Here is a 19,378-nt window from a genome sequence, read left to right as displayed (position 1 = left end):
AATCTACCTCAGCAAAATTCCGAGTGCGCCAGGTGAATGGAATCATAACATCAGAAGTTGATCTGCCCTGTCATAGACTAAAATTGGGCAGGATTCCTGAAGGTCCTCCCACCTCTGATACACAAGGTATAAATTCAAGGCCCTGTTCAGAGATAGAGGCAGAGAAGTCTAGGCTGACAATCCGATGCAGGGCTGACCAAGTTCTGCTTTGCTGATGTGACCTTTAATGTGGGAAACATCAAAACAACTGATGTAACGAAAACAAACGGGTAAAAATTCCAGGAGAGCTGCTGGTGATCTGATATATAATTCCTTTAAACTAAGAGCAGACTTCCAATTTTAAGATTTACATATCTCCATAATTTAAGAAATTATATCCATTTCAAATATCACCTAAAAAAAAAGATATAACAATATTCTCATCTGAGGGAAAAAAAGAGTGGATGCTTAACCTAAAGATACAGCCTTTGGATACTGAACACAGTCTCAATGGGGTATAATAAGACTTCAATGGATTTTAAAAATATATATTTCTGAATATGTCCATGGTTGATAAAAATAATCCATGTACATTTCTGATCCATCACAGTAGAGTCCAAATTAATCATTCTGCATTCAAACATATTCATTAGCTAGGTCATTTGAAAATTGAATAAAAGAACTGGAGATACTGACAAAACAGAAAATACTGTAAGAATTTGGTAGGCATTTCTTTCCCATTTCTGATGATGGTTTCTGGAGCTGGAATGTTAACTGTTCTCCTTCCTTAAGACCTGCTGAATATTCCCAGCAGTTTCGTGTTTTTATTTGAATTTTCCAGATCTGCAGTTGTTTTAATCCTTTCCAACACTTTGTTTTTTCTTTATCTTAAGTCCACTCATTTGCTTGTTTGGAGAAATGAGAAAAAAAAAAATAGCCCTTTGGCCACCTCTGTACTTTAGACGTTGAGGCAGTTCTCTCCCAGTCTGGTTTTTGTTCGGCTCATGTTGTCTTCTCACAATCCAAACGCGTTCAGTTGTTTTCGAGTTCAGGTGGTTCTTCAGACTAGCCAAGAGACCATTTGATTTTCGGGTACGGGTGACCATTGGCTGATCCGTCCTCTGACTGTTCGTGTTTTTAGCCTTGCAAAATTCCTCTTAACTTCAAAAAGATGTTTGATTCATACACATATATACAGCAAATGCAATGCAATCATTACACGTATTGTGCCATCAAACAAATGCATTCCTTTACAATGCCCCCGTGCAGGGATGTTTCCGATCTGCTGGATGCCCACACTCCTCCTCACCACAGCCTCACAGGCTGTCTTGCTTTAACTCACGATGCAAATGATTTATCACCAGAGGCCCGGCCTGAGAAGAATACCTGTCGGCACGCCGGTATCCCCGGTGCCATCGAGGCAATTACATCCGGTCTGTTCTCCCGCGGGTGCCGGGCCGCGGTTTCCCTCCGGACCGCTGTCGTGGGAGCACCGGACGTCTACCAGGGCCGTTGCCAAGTTTTGTTTCCATGGAAACGACGCGTTGGCTGCGCCTGGAAACGGAGAGGGAGAGAGGTGCATACACAGGAGAGGGAAAGGGGAAGCGTGAGGGAGAGATATAGGGGGTGTTGACAGAGATAGACAGAACGGAAGAGAAATAAAGGGAGAGAGAGGAAAAGGAGGGGGAGGGGGGAAAGAAGGGGTATAGGTAGGGATAGAAAAAAGGGAGAAAACGCTTATAGAAGGGATATATTGATAGGGGGAGTGAGTTAGAGGGTTAGGGGAGAACTAGAAATACATAGAAAGGGATAGATAGGTAGATCAAGAGCTGGTTAGAAAAAAACAAGGATATATTGAAGGAGAAAATAGTTGAATAGAAAGAAATAGATAAGAGGGATAGAGATAGTGGGTAGAGAGAGGGAGAGCAATAAATATATACAGAGAGTGGATAGAGAGAGAAAGTGAAAGAGCAGGACAGAGCAAGAGATAGAGACTAAGACTGAAGAAGAAAGCGAGAGTCGGACTGCTAGGACGGGCAGCAAAAGAGACTGGTATAAACTTATAGATGAGAAAGAGGACAGGTCAGAGCAGGATAGGGGGAACCAGGAAGGAGGAGATAGAGCAGGGCTCAGTGAGTATGTGTGTGTGAGACAGAAATTTGGACAGGCTGGGAAAAGACAAGTAAATCTGGACAGTGAGTGGGAGAGATAAACATAAATAGAGACAGATAGGGATATAGGAGACGCCAAAATAAAGTGGGATAGAAAGAACAACTGGTAAAACAAGAGAGACGGATCAGAGAAGTAGATAAACAAGAAGAAACTAGGCAGATCTGAGCAGCAGAAATGATTCCCCCAATAGACTCTCTGCTGAAATATGATCATCCACTGCTCGTCAGTAGGAACACGGAGAAAAAATCAGCTAAGGTGAGCAGTTTGCGGTTTTAACTTGTAAACCTCCATCAATGCTCTGGTTTATGGCTTTACTTAGCTGGTCCTTGGGAATAACCCATGTGAGCTTGCTCACTAACCTCAGCAAATCCAACATCTACAATTATCCTGTTTGCTGTTGTGTGCTGGGGCAGCAGGCTGAGGGTAGCAGACACCAACAGAATCAACAAACTCATTCGTAAGGCCAGTGATGTTGTGGGGATGGAACTGGACTCCCTGACGGTAGTGTCTGAAAAGAGGATGCTGTCCGTTGCATGCCATCTGGGACAATGTCTCCCATCCACTACATAATGTACTGGTTGGGCACAGGAGTACATTCAGCCAGAGACTCATTCCACCAAGATGCAGCACAGAGTGTCATAGGAAGTCATTCCTGCCTGTGGCCATCAAACTTTACAACTCCTCCCTTGGAGGGTCAGACACTCTGAGCCAATAGGGTGGCCCTGGACTTTATTTCCTGGCATAATTTACATATTACTGTTTAATTATTTATGGTTCTATTACTATTTATTATTTATGCTGCAACTGTAACAAAAACCAATTTCCCCCGGGATCAATAAAGTATGACTATGACTATCCATTCCACTCCTGTTATATTTGCCACCATCCAATTACTCGTAATGGAAATGTTTTGGAAATGTTGGCAAACATGTTGGGAGCAGCTTCTGTTCCCTGTCAGACAATTCATTAACAAAAAGAATGTCTATTACAAGACCTTCAACCTAGTGCCTGCAAAATTTTTATTACTGATTTTCCTCACGTACTGTCCCTGTACACTAGTGGACGATACTCTCAAACTACAGTTTTGTTGAAAAAATCATTTTATTTATAAAATTATGCTCTCTATATATCACTCAACTTACTCAATCTGTTCCTTAAGTCCTAATTCTTGCAAGTATCCTTGCTAAGATATTTAATTATATCCAGTGTACTCCTCTGCATTCCTCTGACTTTCGACTGTCTTCAATGTACCGCCCTCAGTTCTCTACTTGCCTCAACTATACAACACATCACAAATAAAATGGATGATCTTGAAATTCAGCTACAGATTGGCAAGTATGACGTTGTGGCCATCTCTGAAATTTGGCTAAAGGATGGCTGACATTGGGAGTTGAACGTTTAAGGATATACGGTGTATCGGAAAGATAGGTTAGTAGGCAGAGGGGATGGTGTGACTCTGTGTATAAGAAATAATTTTAAATTGTTAGAAAGGGATGACATAGGATTGGAAGGTGTAGAGTCTCTATGGGTTGAGTTAAGAAATGGCAAAGGTAAAAGGACTCGAATGGCAGTTGTATACAGGCCTGCAAACAGCAGCTGGGATGTGGATTACATATTACAGCAGGAGATAGAAAAGGCATGTCAGAAGGGCAATGTCATGATAATCATTGGGGATTTTAGCATGAACGTAGATTGGGAAAACCAGGTCAGCACTGGACCTCCAGAGAGAGAATTTGTAAAATATCTAAGGGATGGCTTTTTAGAACAGCTTGTTGTTGAGCCCAGTAGGGGATCGGCTGTACTGGATTAGGTGTTGTGCAATGATCCGGAGGTGATAAGAGAGCTTAAGGTTAAGGGACCCTTGGGGAACAGTGATCACAATATGATGGAGTTCACTTTGAGATTTAAGAAGGAGAAACGAAATTCCAATGTGTCGGTATTTCAGTGGAATAAAGGAAATTACAATGGCATGAGAGGGGATCTGGCCAAAGTTGACTGGAGAGAGACACTAGCAGGAAGGACAGCAGAGCAACAATGGCTGGAGTTTCTGTGAAAAATGAGGGAAGTGCAAGACAGATACATTCCAAACAAGAAGAAATTTTTGAATGGAAGAAGGATATTACCGTGGCTGACAAGTGAAGTCAGAGCCAAAATAAAAGCAAAAGAGAGGGCATCCAAGGAAGCCAAAGATAGTGGGAAGATAGAGGATTGGGAAGCTTTTAAAAACTTGCAGAAGGAAACTACAAAGGTCATTAGGAAGGAAAAGATGAATTATGAAAGGAAGCTGGCGACTAATATCAAAGAAGATACTAGAAGTTTTTTTAAGTATATAAAGGGTAAAAGAGAGTTGAGGGTAGATATAAGACCAATATTAATTGATGCTGGAGATATTGTAATGAGAGACGCAGAGATGGCAGAGGAACTGAATGCGTATTTTGCACCAGTCTTCACAGTGGAAGACATCTGCAATGTACCGGACATTCAAGAGTGTCAGGGAAGTTAAGTATGTGCAGTGAAAATTATGACTAAGAAGGTGCTCAGGAAGCTTATTGGTCTGAGAGTGTATAAATCTCTTGGACCTGATGGAATGAACCCTTGGGTTCTAAAGGAAGTAGCTGGAGAGATTGCGGAGGCATTAACAATGATATTTCAAGAATCGATAGATTCTGGAATTGTACCGGACAACTGGAAAATTGCAAATATTACTCCGCTATTTAAGAAGGGTGGGAGGCAGCAGAAAGGAAACTACAGACCTGGTAGCCTGACATCAGTGGTTGGGAAGTTGTTGGAATCGATTGTTAGGGATGAGATTGTGGAGTACCTGGAGGCACATGACAAGATAGGCCAAAGCCAGCATGGTTTCCTGAAAGGTAAATCCTGTCTGACTATCCTATTGCAATTTTTTTGAGAAATTACAAACATGGTAGACAAAGCGGATGCAGTAGATGTGGTGTATTTGGGTTTTCAAAAGGCCTTGGACAAGGTGCCTCACATGAGGCTGCTTAGCAAAATAAGAGTCCATTGAATTACAGGGTGGAGCATTGGCTGATCAGCAGAAAACAGAGAGTGGGAATAAAGGGATCCTATTCTGGCTGGCTGCCGGTTACCAGTGGAGTTCCACAGGGGTCGGTGTTGGGACCGCAGCTTTTTACGATGTATGACAATGATTTGGACTATGGGATTAATGGATTTGTGGCTAAATTTGTCAATGATACAAAGACAGGTGGAGGAGCAGGTAGTGTTGAGAAAACAGAGAGCCTGCAGAGAGACTTAGATAGTTTAGGGGAATGGGCAAAGAAGAGGCAAATGAAATACAATGTTGGAAAGTGTATGCTCATGCACTTTGGTGGAAGAAATAAATGGGCAGACTATTATTTAGATGGGGAGAGAATTCAAAATGCAGCGATGCAAAGGGACTTGGGAGTCCTTGTGCAGGATACCCTAAAGGTTAACCTCCAAGTTGAGTCGGTGGTGAAGAAGGCGAATGCAATGTTGGCATTCATTCCTAGAGGTACAGAATATAAGAGCAGGGATGTGATGTTGAGGCTTTATAAGGCACTCGTGAGACCACACTTGGAGTATTGTGTGCAGTTTTGGGCTCCTTATTTTAGAAAGGATATACTGATATTGGAGAGGGTTCAGAGAAGATTCACGAGAATGATTCTAGGAGTGAAAGGGTTACTGTATGAGGAACATCTGGCAGCTCTTGAGCTGTATTCCCTGGAGTTCAGGAGAATGAGGAGGGGGATCTCATAGAAACATTCCAAATGTTAAAGGGCCTGAACAGATAAGATATGGCAAAGTTATTTCGCATGGTAGGGGAGTCTGGGACAAGAGGGCACAATTTCAGGATTGAAGGACGTCCATTTAGAACTGAGGTGCAGAGAAATTACTTTAGTTAGACGGTGGTAAATCTGTGGAATTTGTTGCCATGAGCAGTTGTGGAGGCCAAGTCATTGGGTGCATTTAAGGCAGAGATAAATAGGTTCTTGATCAGCCAGAGCACCAAAGGGTATGGGGAGAAGGCAGGGGTTGGGGATGACTGGAAGAAGACTCCAGATGATGGAGCAGACTCGATTGGCCGAATGGCCTACTTCTGCTCTTATGTCTTATGGTCTTATCATTTTTTCCCTGTACAGTATTTTCTTCCATCATTAGCTCCCTTCTCTATAAGCATAAAATCAGCTCATGTATTTTTGACAATACCATTATTATGTTTGTACGATTTGATTCCGTAAATATGGTAGTGCCGTGCAGCTGCTGGTCTGATATTAAGTCGTGGTTTAGTTAAAACTTTTTACTGCTCAGCAATGACCAGAACAAGGACCATATGTTCAGGACAGTGCATTTGTTTACTCATGTGACTGACAATTCTGAAAATTGTCTCTTGCAGCCTAGAATGAGACTGTGGTGAAGAACTGAAAGCCACTACCATGGATAGTAGTTTTGTGTTACAGAGGACCCATTCCCTCTTGATCATTTATTCACAAATCATCTTCTTTGACCTGCCTGCACCTTTGAAGTTACGTCTGTGCTGCTATGGAATCCTCAAAGCTTATCTTAGCTATATTCCGGTTTATGCTTTTTCCCTGGCATCTTATGTCAAAAATTGCAGTTGTAAACATAAACTATTAGTTAATTGGTCCAATATCTGAACAGTTGCTGAATGGTTCTGAAAATTTCTAGTAGCCAGAAAAGGCTTTCTAGCAACTTGCTGTAAGAGAGGCAAGGATGCCCTGTAAATGGTAAAGTTTGAACCTGTTATGTTTTGTAACTTCAAAACATTTTTAAAAATTGCAAGAAAAAAGACAGGAACCCAGGAGAATGGGTCTTAGTTTGTTTGAGACATGCATGTATCACATCGTAGTGTCATGATTCACAATTCACTTATTTTTCCATATAACCCATAGTGAATTATTTTAAAGAACAAGAATGCTTGCCCAAGCAATGTATTTACAATAGGATAGAGGGTAGCCGACAGGTCTCAAACCCTCAGTGAGATAGGGAGTTGTCTATACCAGCATGTGAAGACAGACTCCGGCGGATTGAGCGGACGAGACCAATGGTAGGTCCAACAGTCAAGAAGGCGGTCTCTGCAAGCGTTGTGGAACGTGTAGAGCAGGACAAGACACAGAAGATGTCCTGGTCATACACTGCGCCTAGTCCCATCTCCAGCCGTATCGACTCTGTCTTGCCACTGGATCCAGATGGGAATTTGGAAGAGAGAGTGAGGCTGACGCTGCGCAACTCTCCTTCACTTAAATCCAAATCAAGCACTAGTCTCGAAGCCGGCTGGTGTCGCAGTGACATCAGTGCCGGACTCCGGGAGTGAAGGTTCCCGAGTTTGAATCTAGTCGAGCCGCTCCCAGGCACGCTTTCCATCTGTGCCAGGTTGAGTGTCGAGCTAGCAACTCGACCTTGTAAAAAGTACTAATGGTGTCGAGGTCTTCATCAATGACGATGGACGAACCTTTTATTAACAATATTACCCAAACATTACTGAAATATTAAATACACATCAGAATCAAGTTCCCATAGTTTGGAATAATGTGTTTTATTGGAAAACAGATAAGCAACTGAATGAAAAGCTCCCAACATTTAATTTCTAAGCATGCACATTCAAATACAGCACCCGTATTTTACAACTAGATTTGATTTGACAATCCCTTGGTTAGCCTTTACCAATAAACAGATCTTTTGCTGAAATTTTCTTCTAAAAATTGAAACATAAAAGTATATCTTCCTAATAGCCTTAGAACACATTTATATATTGAGCTCAAATCCCTTGGTGTCCTTTGTATTCACTTCCTTCTCACTCAGAGGCAAGAATCCCAATGCCAAAATTACTATAACAGACAAATTTTAATTGTCCTGATTTGTCTTGTGCCCAACTATTTTCTTTGTTTAAGGATGATGAGAAAGGTTGTACCCTCTCAATTACCCACAACTATTGGCTTTTTGTATGGTGTCATTTGTAACATAAAATACAGCAGTCAATTAAAGTGTATAGAATATTGAAGCATATTGTTATATTAGACTATATAAATCCTACTGAAACCAATGAATGGAATCATTCTTCACTAAGTTTTTGATTAGCTGTTAAGCAATTCCACTCAGAATTGTCCCCATTTCAGAAAGGGTTTCTTGGTGTTTCGAAGTATCTTTCCTCCAAAACAGCTGCCAGGGATTAGTAGTTGCTGGGATTACAATACACTAAATGTCTGCTTTACATTGCATCATGTAAATTATTTTTACATCATTTCAGGCTCGTGCCTTGAAGGCGAGTCCCCAGCAACCCATTTCCACATCACCAATTCCAAGTCCTCCAAAGCCCAAACCACTTTCAATTGATGCCACCAAGCAGACTGAAGAAATTTTAAATGCAATTTTGCCTCCCAGGTAAGACAGTAGGATTTCTCAGACAAATCAATAGGACTTTGGCTGTTAAGTGTGAAGATTCTAATTTGCAGAAGATAGTATTACGTTGTACAATCCATTTCATTGTTCGTTTGATGGGATATTTCAAATTAATTTCAATTCATCCTGGCATTTGGATCTTGTGTAGAAGATATTTTATTGAACTGCTTTGAAAACATGCTTGAATTGTTTCCTGCTGATAATCTGTTGTAGGTCCAGAGTTCAGAACGGTGTCTGTTTCAGGAATCTAGAATCAGACATGTGAACAACATTGCTGGACAATTAGAAGTAGTTGGTTAGAATTAGATCTTCAGGGTCTTGGCCTGAGAGAAGCCACTGTGGATGATTTTTTTGGGGACAGCATTAGTTATACCTATCTGGACCTACTTGCTATAGGTGGTCTATGTTTTAGAAATGTACAAAGGTGAAAGGATCTCTGATGAATATGAGAACACGAACTTTTGACCAGATTTCTGCTGCTAAGTTAACAAATTTCACATCACATGCTGGTGATAATAAGCCTGATTCTGATCGAGATCTTGATCTTCATATATTTTTCACCTCAATTAGCCAAATGTTCTGCTAATACATTGTAGGCTCTGGTGAGTTTCATTATTGAAAGCTACCTTCTTTGACATTATGGTCCAAGTTACATGGCTGCTTATGGATCTTTTTATTAAAGTGTGATGTTGGGCAAAGGGAGAAGGTGGTTTGAGGACCTTTGTTCATGGACGTTTAGTGTTGGCCCCATTCTCACATTCCTTTTGATAAACATGCTGATTGTCACTTGGAGCTTGGCCTCTGAAGGTGCACCTGCACAAACAATACAGCTTGTTGACTGAGTCTGGAGAGTCTCTGCTGAAATTCTGAAACTTGATCAAGAATAGCATCAAGCAAAAATTCAGCACCCTGGGTATTAAAATTATACCAGGGGAACTCAGAAATAAATTTGATTACAATAACTGCTGAGGATCTCACTTCTGTCTGAACGGGGAAAGTCATTACCAGGGTCCTTCTCCCAGGACCAAAGAAGTAATCGTTGAATGGGTTTGTTCAACCAGAGGCCAATGGGCATGTTATTCACCATTCAACAACTCTCCAGGGAAATGCAAGGAGCAACACCAACTCCTAAATGAGACCTTTTATAACCTCCCAGTTGCTTTTGACTCCATCATTTGAGAGGAACTGTGGAGAATCCTCCTCAAGTTTGGCTGCATCAAAATTAGTTTTCACCTTAGGTCTGCTACATGGTGGTGTGCTAACTGTGATTTGAATCAACAGGTCCACAACAGACAGATAGCATGGTGGACTGATGTTAAAGAGGGCAGAGTCATTTTTCTAGCATCTTCCCCCTTCCTTTCCAGTCCTGTAGAAAGGTCTTTGCCCGAAATGTTGACTGCTTATTCATTTCCATAGATGCTGTCTGACTGCTGATTCCTCCAGCATTGTGTGTGTTCCTCTGGGTTTCCAGCATCGGCAGAATCCTCTGTGTTTATGAATGTTATTTTTCCAATGTTTTTTCTCAATCGACCCCACTGTTCTATAGCATCTCACCTCCATGCACCACTACCCCCCCCCAATAAATATCCTGCTAAAGTGGTGCCGATCATAATGACAATTGGGAAATTGTTCATCCTGTGATCCTATATAATGTCCATTCCAGAGGTAAAGTCACTGTAAGTGCATTGCCATTTAACAGTTCATATAACTTTTAAATGAGGCAATAATATTACCCTCATGCCTGGGCCAAATCCCTTAGGTTTATGTCCATGGTTCCAAATAAAAGCCTGAACTTACTGCTAGATTAAGAATTGCAAATCCATTATACATTCAGCTGCAAAATTCCAGTGGTGGAGCCCAGCCTTGCTGAAATTCCCCACCTTTATCTGAAGGAAACACTTCTCAGACCATGCCCGAGGTTAGATTTGATGTATGATCTAATAATCCATTGACATTAATGGGGATGATAGAACTCTGGAGTAGCATACAGAGGGGAACTTCAGTTATTTTACTGTAATGGTTTTATGTTTTTGATTATTTATGGGTGATTTAAATGTTTTGAGGCACTTTTAATAATGTTGGCAGCACACATAAATGCTGGAGGAACTCAGCAGGCTAGGCAACATCAATGGAAAACAGTAAACAGCCAACGTTTTGGGCTGCGACCCTTCATCAGGACTTTTGCTTGTGTGTTGTTTGGATTTCCAGTATCTGCAGATTTTCTCTTGCTTTTAAATATATTGACATTTTCCACATTATTTACTTCAATTTTAATAGTCAATTATAAGGTAAAAATGAGACATGTAAAGATTATTTGTTGGTTCTATAACCTGTAAACTTAGAAGCAGGGAATCGCCAGTGGTCAGCAGTTCTAAGGGTGAGGATCATCGGTGCATTGATGCCCTTCTACCGTTGAGCCCACACTTCTGGAGTCTGAAGTGCTTCCGGCCAGTGAAATTGGTCCTCTGTATTCTAATCAAGTAAACCTAGGTGTAGATAGATCACTTTCTGATCAATGATCAGTGGCAAAATCTGACTCAGCAGTGCTTTCAAATCAGTAGAAATAAATTAGCATTGAAGTGTTACGGAACATACTGATTAAACAAATAGGAAAACACAGTTTAAATGTCTTAAGGTAGCAGTTTCATTGTAGGCTACGACGGATAGTGCTAGAGTACACAGTCAACATCTTGGGCTCAGACCCATCATTATAAGCAGCCTGACTTGCTGTGTTCCTTCAGCACTTTGTGTGTGTGTTGCTCATAATAATATTTTCAATGCCCAAACAGCATTGACTGCTGCCATTTGCCTTATTATCAGCAGAGGGCAAGATTTCATGATGGGGTGGCATCCACTCACACACAAAGCACTTCTCTTCCTTCTAAAAGTATAAATTAATACAAGTAATAACACGTGATGTTATACATTTTATTAACTATTTACACAGTTGTAAATTCAACTAATTATGAACTGACAGGATCCCTTGGTATTTTCATTCATTGAGTTCTTCACTGAAAGTTGCACTTGACATCTCCAAGATATGCAACCCAGTCATTATTAATTTCAGTAGACTATTTTCTCAGAGGCTTGTATTGATCCAGCCTCATATTCTGAAAGTGCTCAGCAAATCCAATTGCAAATGTAACGAGAAAGACAGAGTTAAAGTTTTAGAATAAATGAACATTCAAACAAGACACAAACACAAAGAAATCTGCAGATATGGAATTTCAAGCAACACACATCAAAGTTGCTGGTGAACGCAGCAGGCCAGGCAGCATCTCTAGGAAGAGGTACAGTTGATGTTTCGGGCCTTACTAGCTCTTCTTTCAGTTAGTCCTGACGAAGGGTCTCGGCCCGAAACGTCGACTGTACCTCTTCCTAGAGATGCTGCCTGGCCTGCTGCGTTCACCAGCAACTTTGATGTGTGTTATTCAAACAAGACATTCTTGTCAACAAAATTGAAGGCAGTGGAATAAGGCCATGAGACATAAGAACAGAATTAGCCATTCCCCCATTGAGTCTGCTCTGCAAGGAAAAGGAATAAAAGGGGCGTTGTGGATAGTGAATTGGAACAGAGAGTGAAATGTGAGGTTACTTTTCACAATGGAGGGAAGTGTACAGTGGAGTCTCCCAGGAACCAGTACCTGGACCGTTATTTTTCTCAATGGATTTTAGTGTATTAGCTGAGATGTAGTGGGCAAAATTTCCAAATTTGCAAACATAAATCGTAGAAGGGTAATGAATTGTGAGGAGGACAACATAGTTTAAAAAGATGTAGACAGTATTGGTGGAATGGATGGGTTGGTGGAATATGAAATCTACTGCTGAAAAATATGAAGGAGGAAATAAAAGGAAGAAAATAAAACAGAAAACACAAAGGGAACATAGGGACTGAGAGATCTTAAGTACATGTGCATCGTCCATTGAAGATGACAGTGCAGCTCTGCCTCTGTAAGTAAGTTCCTTTCTTGGTCTCCAGTCAGTCCCATCTCTCTTCTTCCTTTCCCTATTCAAATGCTTGCAAAATATTATTGGATTTCCCTTTACGTTTTGCTGCCATTTTCTTCTCTGTACCATTCCTTTCTCACCTTTTCTCTGAACTCTGTGTAATCAGCTGCTTCTCACTTGTGTTAACAACCTGGCAAATGTCATTTGCTCTCTATTTCTACGTTATTTCACTGCCTTGTCTTTTTTGGTTATCCACGGAGCTCTGGCTTTAACTAAAATTTATAGGAAGGTATTGAGAGTGTAGTAGAAATATCTCCACTTTAAATGCACTTATTCAAGTATGGTGTGGCCTGCTAAACTCTGATTCTAATTTATGTTAAATTTATTCTCATTCCATTGACGTTGCCCTTCTCCAAATGGCTATTTTTTTAAACTTCAGAGCACTTTTTTTTGTTGTTTTCCAGCTTTTCTTTGGAATTGCAAGTGGTATCAGGAGATGCAGCCCATGTGTAGCTCAGTGGAAGGGGGAGCTCCAACTTCCAATACATCTTCCCCACAGCGTACATTTCCATCTAGCTGTGAACCATCACCAATCTTGATCAAATACATTTTATCTTTTCATGGGTAATAATTATCGACTGTAAATAGCTGACCAAGCAGTAATGGTGCTTGTGGAATCCCTGTAGCGTTAACTTGAAAAAGACCCATTTATTCATGGCAATTTATTACTCCCAACACTAAGTGCTCCGCACCCCCTCCCCCCGCTCCCAATTTAGAGATTCAGCAGGGTAGCAGGCTCTCCCAGCCCAATGGGCTCATGTCACCCAATCACACCCATGTGACCATTAAGTCATATGTCTTTGGAGGAATCCCATGCAGACATAAGGAGAATGTATAAAATCCTTACAGGAAGTAACAGACGGTGTTATGCTACTGTGCCGTCCTTTATCAAATGTTCATTTGAAAATCCAGCTCCACCATATTGACAGATTCTTCCTTAGAGATGCTTGCTCTTGTCTGTAAGGCCACCGTTATTGAAACACAGATTCCCCCATGCATCGTTCTCTGGTCAGTACCAGTTTGGAGAATTCTGCCCTAAAAACCCTTTATTGATGTGGCCTCTTACAGAAACTATTTCTATCTCCACCAGGACCTCTGCCTTCCCTTTGCTTAATCTCCAATTCATGCTGCACTCTGTGAGTTATGGCCCTCAACTCTCACTAGCTTCAGAACAATTGCAGAAGAAAATAAGTAAAACTCCAGTAATCCAGTAACCCTGAACGTCCTAAACGTTTTGGCTTATTAGGCACTGTTTTCCATGCTCCCGTGATACCCACAAAGGCCCCAGCTCCCATACTCCTTTGATACACCCCAGGATCCAGGCTCCTACTGTTCATTGTACTCATTTGGTTCTGTTTTCCAAACACCCTTGAAACATGCCCTGTCCTGTTTGTATGTTCCCTATAAATTTACCAGCTTCACTGGAAAAGATATTATTCTACTGTATAACATTTAAAAAAAGTGAATCCAAAGAGTGTTAGGTTATCCAATAGTTCAGTAAAGCTGACTTATCAGCACCACTAAAATTCCAACAGTGCTGGATTGTTTTTCTGTGTATGAACTTTGATACAGCAAATGCCAGCTTAGTCAAAGCACCAACTGGATGAAATCAGTCAACAACCAATCTTCAAGTAGTTGATGAGCCTTCCAAGCTTAGATTGATTTATATTATGTTTCAGGGAATGGACGGAGAACTCACAGATGTGGATTCAGCAGGTATCTAGCACTCCCTGCACTCGGATTGATGTGGTCCATCTGCAGGAACAACTGGATATGAAGCTGCAGCAGCGGCAAGCTCGAGAGACGGGAATATGTCCAGTCCGCAGAGAGCTCTACTCACAGTGTTTTGGTAGATTACAGTCTGTCTTCTTATCTTTTGTTACATGAATAAAGTCGTTGATGTTAATAAAGGTTTACAGTGAAATTCAGTAAACTGGGTGCTGTTGTACAAAAAAACAAACATTCAACGTAAAATCATCAATTTCTAAACAATGAATAGAGAACTTTGAAAACTTTCATTTTACTTGGCAGGGATTGCCTTTAAACACCAAAAGGAGCCAAATGTTAGCATCAGTTCTCAAGCCCCTGTTGCCAGGATGAATCTGAACTGGCATTGGTTTGAGATTTGCCAACGATAAGTTTTGTTCATACTTGTGCCAACTTGGCACATGTTCCCAAAATGTATTAAAATAGCTAAAGGAAGTTTGCCCTCCTAAGTCTAGCATCTACATTCCCACTATAATCAACTACATTAAATTAATCAAAAATGTTTTAAATGTAACCTCATTTGCTTCATGGAAAGATGCTTATACACGTTACTCAACAATTCCATAAGCAGTGATAACGTTTGGATGCAATGTGAGTTGTGATAAAAGGCGAACTATTCAAATTCATCACCACATTGTTACTACTTTCTGAAATTGGAAGAGTATGCCTTAGAGATGACATTATCTTTAATGTAGGAGAAAGTACATAAATGTGAATTGTATTTCCTTGTTAATATTTTATACCAAAATAGGTAGAAAATAATAGCTCCTGGATAGGTGGAAGCTGTTGAGGAGCCTGAGGGATATGGGTCAAATGCAGGATATTGAGACTAGGTGAACAATAGTCAACGTGAACTCATTGAGCTGAAGGGCCAGTATCTGTCCCATATTGCTCTATGATTCTATGCTTCCTTCTCTGTAAGGAAGGCTTGGAAATAGGTTCATATCAAAGTTGCTGGTGAACGCAGCAGGCCAGGCAGCAACTTTAGGAAGAGGTACAGTCGACGTTTCAGGCCGAGACCCTTCGTCAGGACCTAGGGTCTCGGCCTGAAATGTCGACTGTACCTCTTCCTAGAGGTGCTGCCTGGCCTGCTGCGTTCACCAGCAACTTTGATGTGTGTTGCTTGAATTTCCAGCATCTGCAGAATTCCTGTTGTTTGGAAATAGGTTATTTATCTTGACTATCCTGTAATATCAAGAGTTCTATTCTGAACATGGACTATATGAGACAAAGCTTTCTTTTCTGAGTTCTGTTTTTCATTCTTTGTGTTCCTGCAGATGAACTGATCAGACAAGTCACCATTAACTGTGCCGAGCGTGGGTTACTGCTGCTGCGGGTCCGTGATGAGATCCGCATGACCATCTCTGCCTATCAGACACTGTATGAAAGCAGTGTCGCTTTCGGGATGAGGAAAGCTTTGCAAGCAGAAGAGGGCAAAACTGACATGGAGAAAAAAGTAAACATTTACTGTTGGCTAAAAACTATAATTAAGTGATTCCTATGAATGGATTAATAAAAATAGATTTTTGGTCAGCTGGCATTATTAACCTACACCTGCTTGGAGGAGAGTTGTTCATTGCTCTTGTAGGAACAGTATGATTGAGGTGGAAGAGCTAAAATTGGATAAACCACTAGTACAAACATGCATTTCTTAAAATGAACAGAATGCAAGGATTTGTAGGACTTGAGTTATTGGGAATGATTGAATTGGCTAAGATTTTATTCCCTGAAGTGTAAGAGAATAAGAGGAGATTTGATAGAGATATACAAAATTATGAGGGGTATAGACAGAATAATACAAGCAAGCTTTTTCCACTGAGGTTGGGTGAGTCTAGAAGTCTTAGGTTAAGGGGTACTTACTTACTGCCTGTCACACCTGCTGGTGTTTAGGGCAGCAATGAAGGTCCTCCATCTCTGTATGTCCTGAGCCACTCAGATGTTTCCTCATTGCTGTTTCCATAACAATATTGCTCCGCCAGCCAGGGTTGTTAGCCCTGAGCTGAACCCCTGAACCTGGAGGACCAGTAGACTACACTTTGTCTGGCCTCTACCCTTTAATCCTACCAAAAGCCAAAGTGTAAAGCCCTGACTCCAGCTCTTTGGGTCATTGAGGCATGCAAGCCTCCAAACCACAACAAGGTTGTGGACCTCTTGGAGTATAGGTTAAGGGTAAAAGGTGAAATATTTAAAGGGAACTGGAGGGGGAACTTCACTCAGAAGTTGCGCGTGTGGAATAGGCTGTCAGCAGAAGTGGTGGATGTGGGTTTCATTGCAACATTGAAGAGATATTTGGATAAGTACATGGATGGGAGGTGTATGGAGGTCTACGGTCCAGGTGTGGATTAATGGGACTAAGCAGAACAACAGTTCGACCTGTTTCTCTGCTGTAATGCTTCTTAACTCTAAAAACCAGTGTAGATTATTCCCATCGTAATTTCACTTACTATCAGTGGGACATTTAAAAGAATTGGTACTGTATCTGCAAAGGCTTTATTACATTAAAAATGTTTGATATTAAAATTAACATTATGATTTCGGATTTCATTGTATCCCTTGCTAGATTATTGATCTGGAAGCAGAAAAGAAAGATTTGGAGAGACAGCTCAATGAACAGAAAGCGAAGTGTGAAGCAATCGAGAAAAGGGAGAATGAAAGGCGGCAAGTGGAGGAGAAGAAGCATGCAGAGGAAATTCAGTTTCTCAAACGAACCAATCAGCAATTGAAGGTTAGCAAAATTAAATCAAAGCTCATCACTGACAACTTAAAATGAAAATAAAGTGCATTACTGTGACATCATCCTTTGCAAATTTGCATGCCGACTGGGAAATGTTTATTCATTTTAGTAACCCAGAATTAGTGCCTCCTTTTTTAGTTAAAATGGATGCATTACCTCTGTTTTGCACTAATATCATCATGCAAATGTTAATGTTGGTGTTTAGGATTCTTGTGATTAAACTCCAAAGTTAGTCCAATCAATTCATCAGATTTTAATAGGTTGTTTACATGACACAACAAAATGAACTAATTAAGCTGATCAAGATTCAATGTAATTGGACAAAATAACAGCAGGAAGTTTCTACTTTGCATCCCTAGCATGCTATGTGTACATGTTATTCTGCTTGGTCAACAATTATTAGGTACATCACTTGTTAAATTATTAAGATATGGCACTTAGTTTCAATTGTAACACTGATGAAGTACTGTTAGAGTGGACAGGTTACTATTAGCATTATAATTGGAAACGTTGGAATTAGTTAGTATCTTCAAGTCAATTTTCATCAATTTATATAATTGATTATCAGCCTCAAATAAATTAAAATATCTTTGCACATGAAAATACCCAGCATGTGGAAATTCTTAACATGCTAATTTAGTTCTGTGTTGAAATTATGCTTGTATTCTCAGTAGTTATTGTCAGAAATGGTATGTTAAAACAACATAATATACTAATATTTGTACCATTAATGGAAAAGAAAATTGAGTTCTTAAAAAGTCTCCTCTTGTTCTAGGCACAACTGGAAGGCATAATTTCCCCAAGGAAGTGAAGTCATCATGTTTTTCTCCAGAAATAATCTTTTGAATATCCTATTCATAAGCAGTGTTCAACTTCCATACAGGCAAAAGTGTTGTCTGTGAAAAAGAATCTCAATGATCTGAAGGCTATTTGTAGGAACCGGGCCAAGATACACTGCACTGTTTCATGTGGCTACCTATATAATTTATTTCAACATCAATTATGATTCCTGTTAATCTCATTCAGCTCACAGGTCCATAGACAGCCTTTGTTCATTTTCTTGGCAGTTTAAATTTTGCATCTTCACTATAATACCAGAAATACCATAATATTCCATTAATAAATGTTGTACAATGCTGGGAATATAATTTCCAACACCAATGATTCCACAATCAGTTTTAAGTAAAACATCCCCATTCAAAGGTATCTTCTTTAAAATTATTATTAGCTAGTCTTCAAGACTGTCCAATTGTCAGTCTCAGTAAACCTTTAAAATCAGCAAACATAATCAGCTCAATTAAAAACGCTCAGAAAGACATAAAGATGTACAGTTTGTTTTGAAAAGGTGAGGATATTGATTTCATTTCATCAACATTTATGTGATCCTTCAGACTACTGTCTTAAGATTTCAAATATCTAAAATTCTCTTTTGGAAAGTTATCTGCTAGTTGAGACACCACACAGCTCTATCAACTGATTTCACCTAGGCAATATGTATGAAATAAAGGTTAACAGAAAAAATCCCAATAAACACAAATATCAACTACTGATACGGATTAGAATCTTTTTGGCATTTATGAGAGAGACAAAAGTTACAAACCATTGACTCCTTATTACAACTTTAGGCATTGAGATTCTGATCTATATCCTTTCTTTTCCTTTAATCATATTACACTATTTTCATAAAAATTTGTAATTTGTAATTACAGTACTAATTGTGTTTTAAATTTTAGAATAATGTATCTGTTCTTATTTCTTTTAATAAATTCTTTTAACTTTCTTGTATTTGAAGAACTCAGTTTATTAGAAAATCATCTATCAATTGTTCAGTTATACACTTACAAGCATTCGTACACATTCTATGTTGGTTTGTGGTTCTCCAAGACAGAATATCTTAAGCTGTGTCATACCAAAGAGACAACGTGGCCAAGTACAAATTTATTCATCTATTTGGACAATGCACAGTGAAAATGACACAGATTTTTTTCTTTGTTATTTACAAAGCTGCTAAAAATGATTTTAAAAAAAGATGAAGTGCCACTCACAGAAATATTGCAATGTAGCATGCTTTAATTAGTACATAATAAATTATTAGTTTAGTGACTAAATGTGGACATTGTTTATGAATGAGTCAGATGGATAGATAGCTCAGTTGATACATCTATTTTCTGAAAGTGTCAACTGTGTAGCTGCTTGTGGTTTCCCAAGACAGAAAGAGAACTGGGCATTAAAAGGGTCATTGTTTCTTGTACCATTGACTTTACAGGTTATGCCAATTACTTCTTGTAGAATTAATATCAA

At 39.8% G+C, this 19,378-nt stretch overlaps 1 protein-coding gene across 1 annotated transcript; it reads left to right on the top strand.

Moving 5' to 3' along the window:
* Positions 1–1,680: 1,680 nt before the first annotated feature.
* On the top strand, positions 1,681–18,783 carry dnali1 (dynein, axonemal, light intermediate chain 1). The gene is made up of 6 exons (XM_072247056.1): positions 1,681–2,406; positions 8,417–8,550; positions 14,256–14,425; positions 15,621–15,799; positions 16,904–17,068; positions 17,853–18,783. The coding sequence occupies exons 1-6, from the start codon at positions 2,326–2,328 to the stop codon at positions 17,886–17,888; spliced, it is 765 nt and encodes a 254-aa protein (XP_072103157.1). The 5' UTR covers positions 1,681–2,325; the 3' UTR covers positions 17,889–18,783.
* Positions 18,784–19,378: the final 595 nt, after the last annotated feature.

The sequence above is a fragment of the Mobula birostris genome, chromosome 30, assembly GCF_030028105.1.
Source record: "Mobula birostris isolate sMobBir1 chromosome 30, sMobBir1.hap1, whole genome shotgun sequence".
NCBI lineage: Eukaryota > Metazoa > Chordata > Chondrichthyes > Myliobatiformes > Myliobatidae > Mobula > Mobula birostris.
The sequence above is the reverse complement of the archived record's forward strand: the minus strand, read 5'-3'. Positions and strand labels throughout refer to the sequence as shown.

Coding starts and splice junctions, on each gene's coding strand:
- dnali1 (XM_072247056.1), top strand. CDS start 2,326: ATGATTCCCCCAATAGACTCTCTGCTGAAATATGATCATCCACTGCTC. Junction 14,426..15,620: donor GCTCTACTCACAGTGTTTTG/GTAGATTACAGT, acceptor GTGTTCCTGCAG/ATGAACTGATCAGACAAGTC. Junction 17,069..17,852: donor GAACCAATCAGCAATTGAAG/GTTAGCAAAATT, acceptor CTCTTGTTCTAG/GCACAACTGGAAGGCATAAT.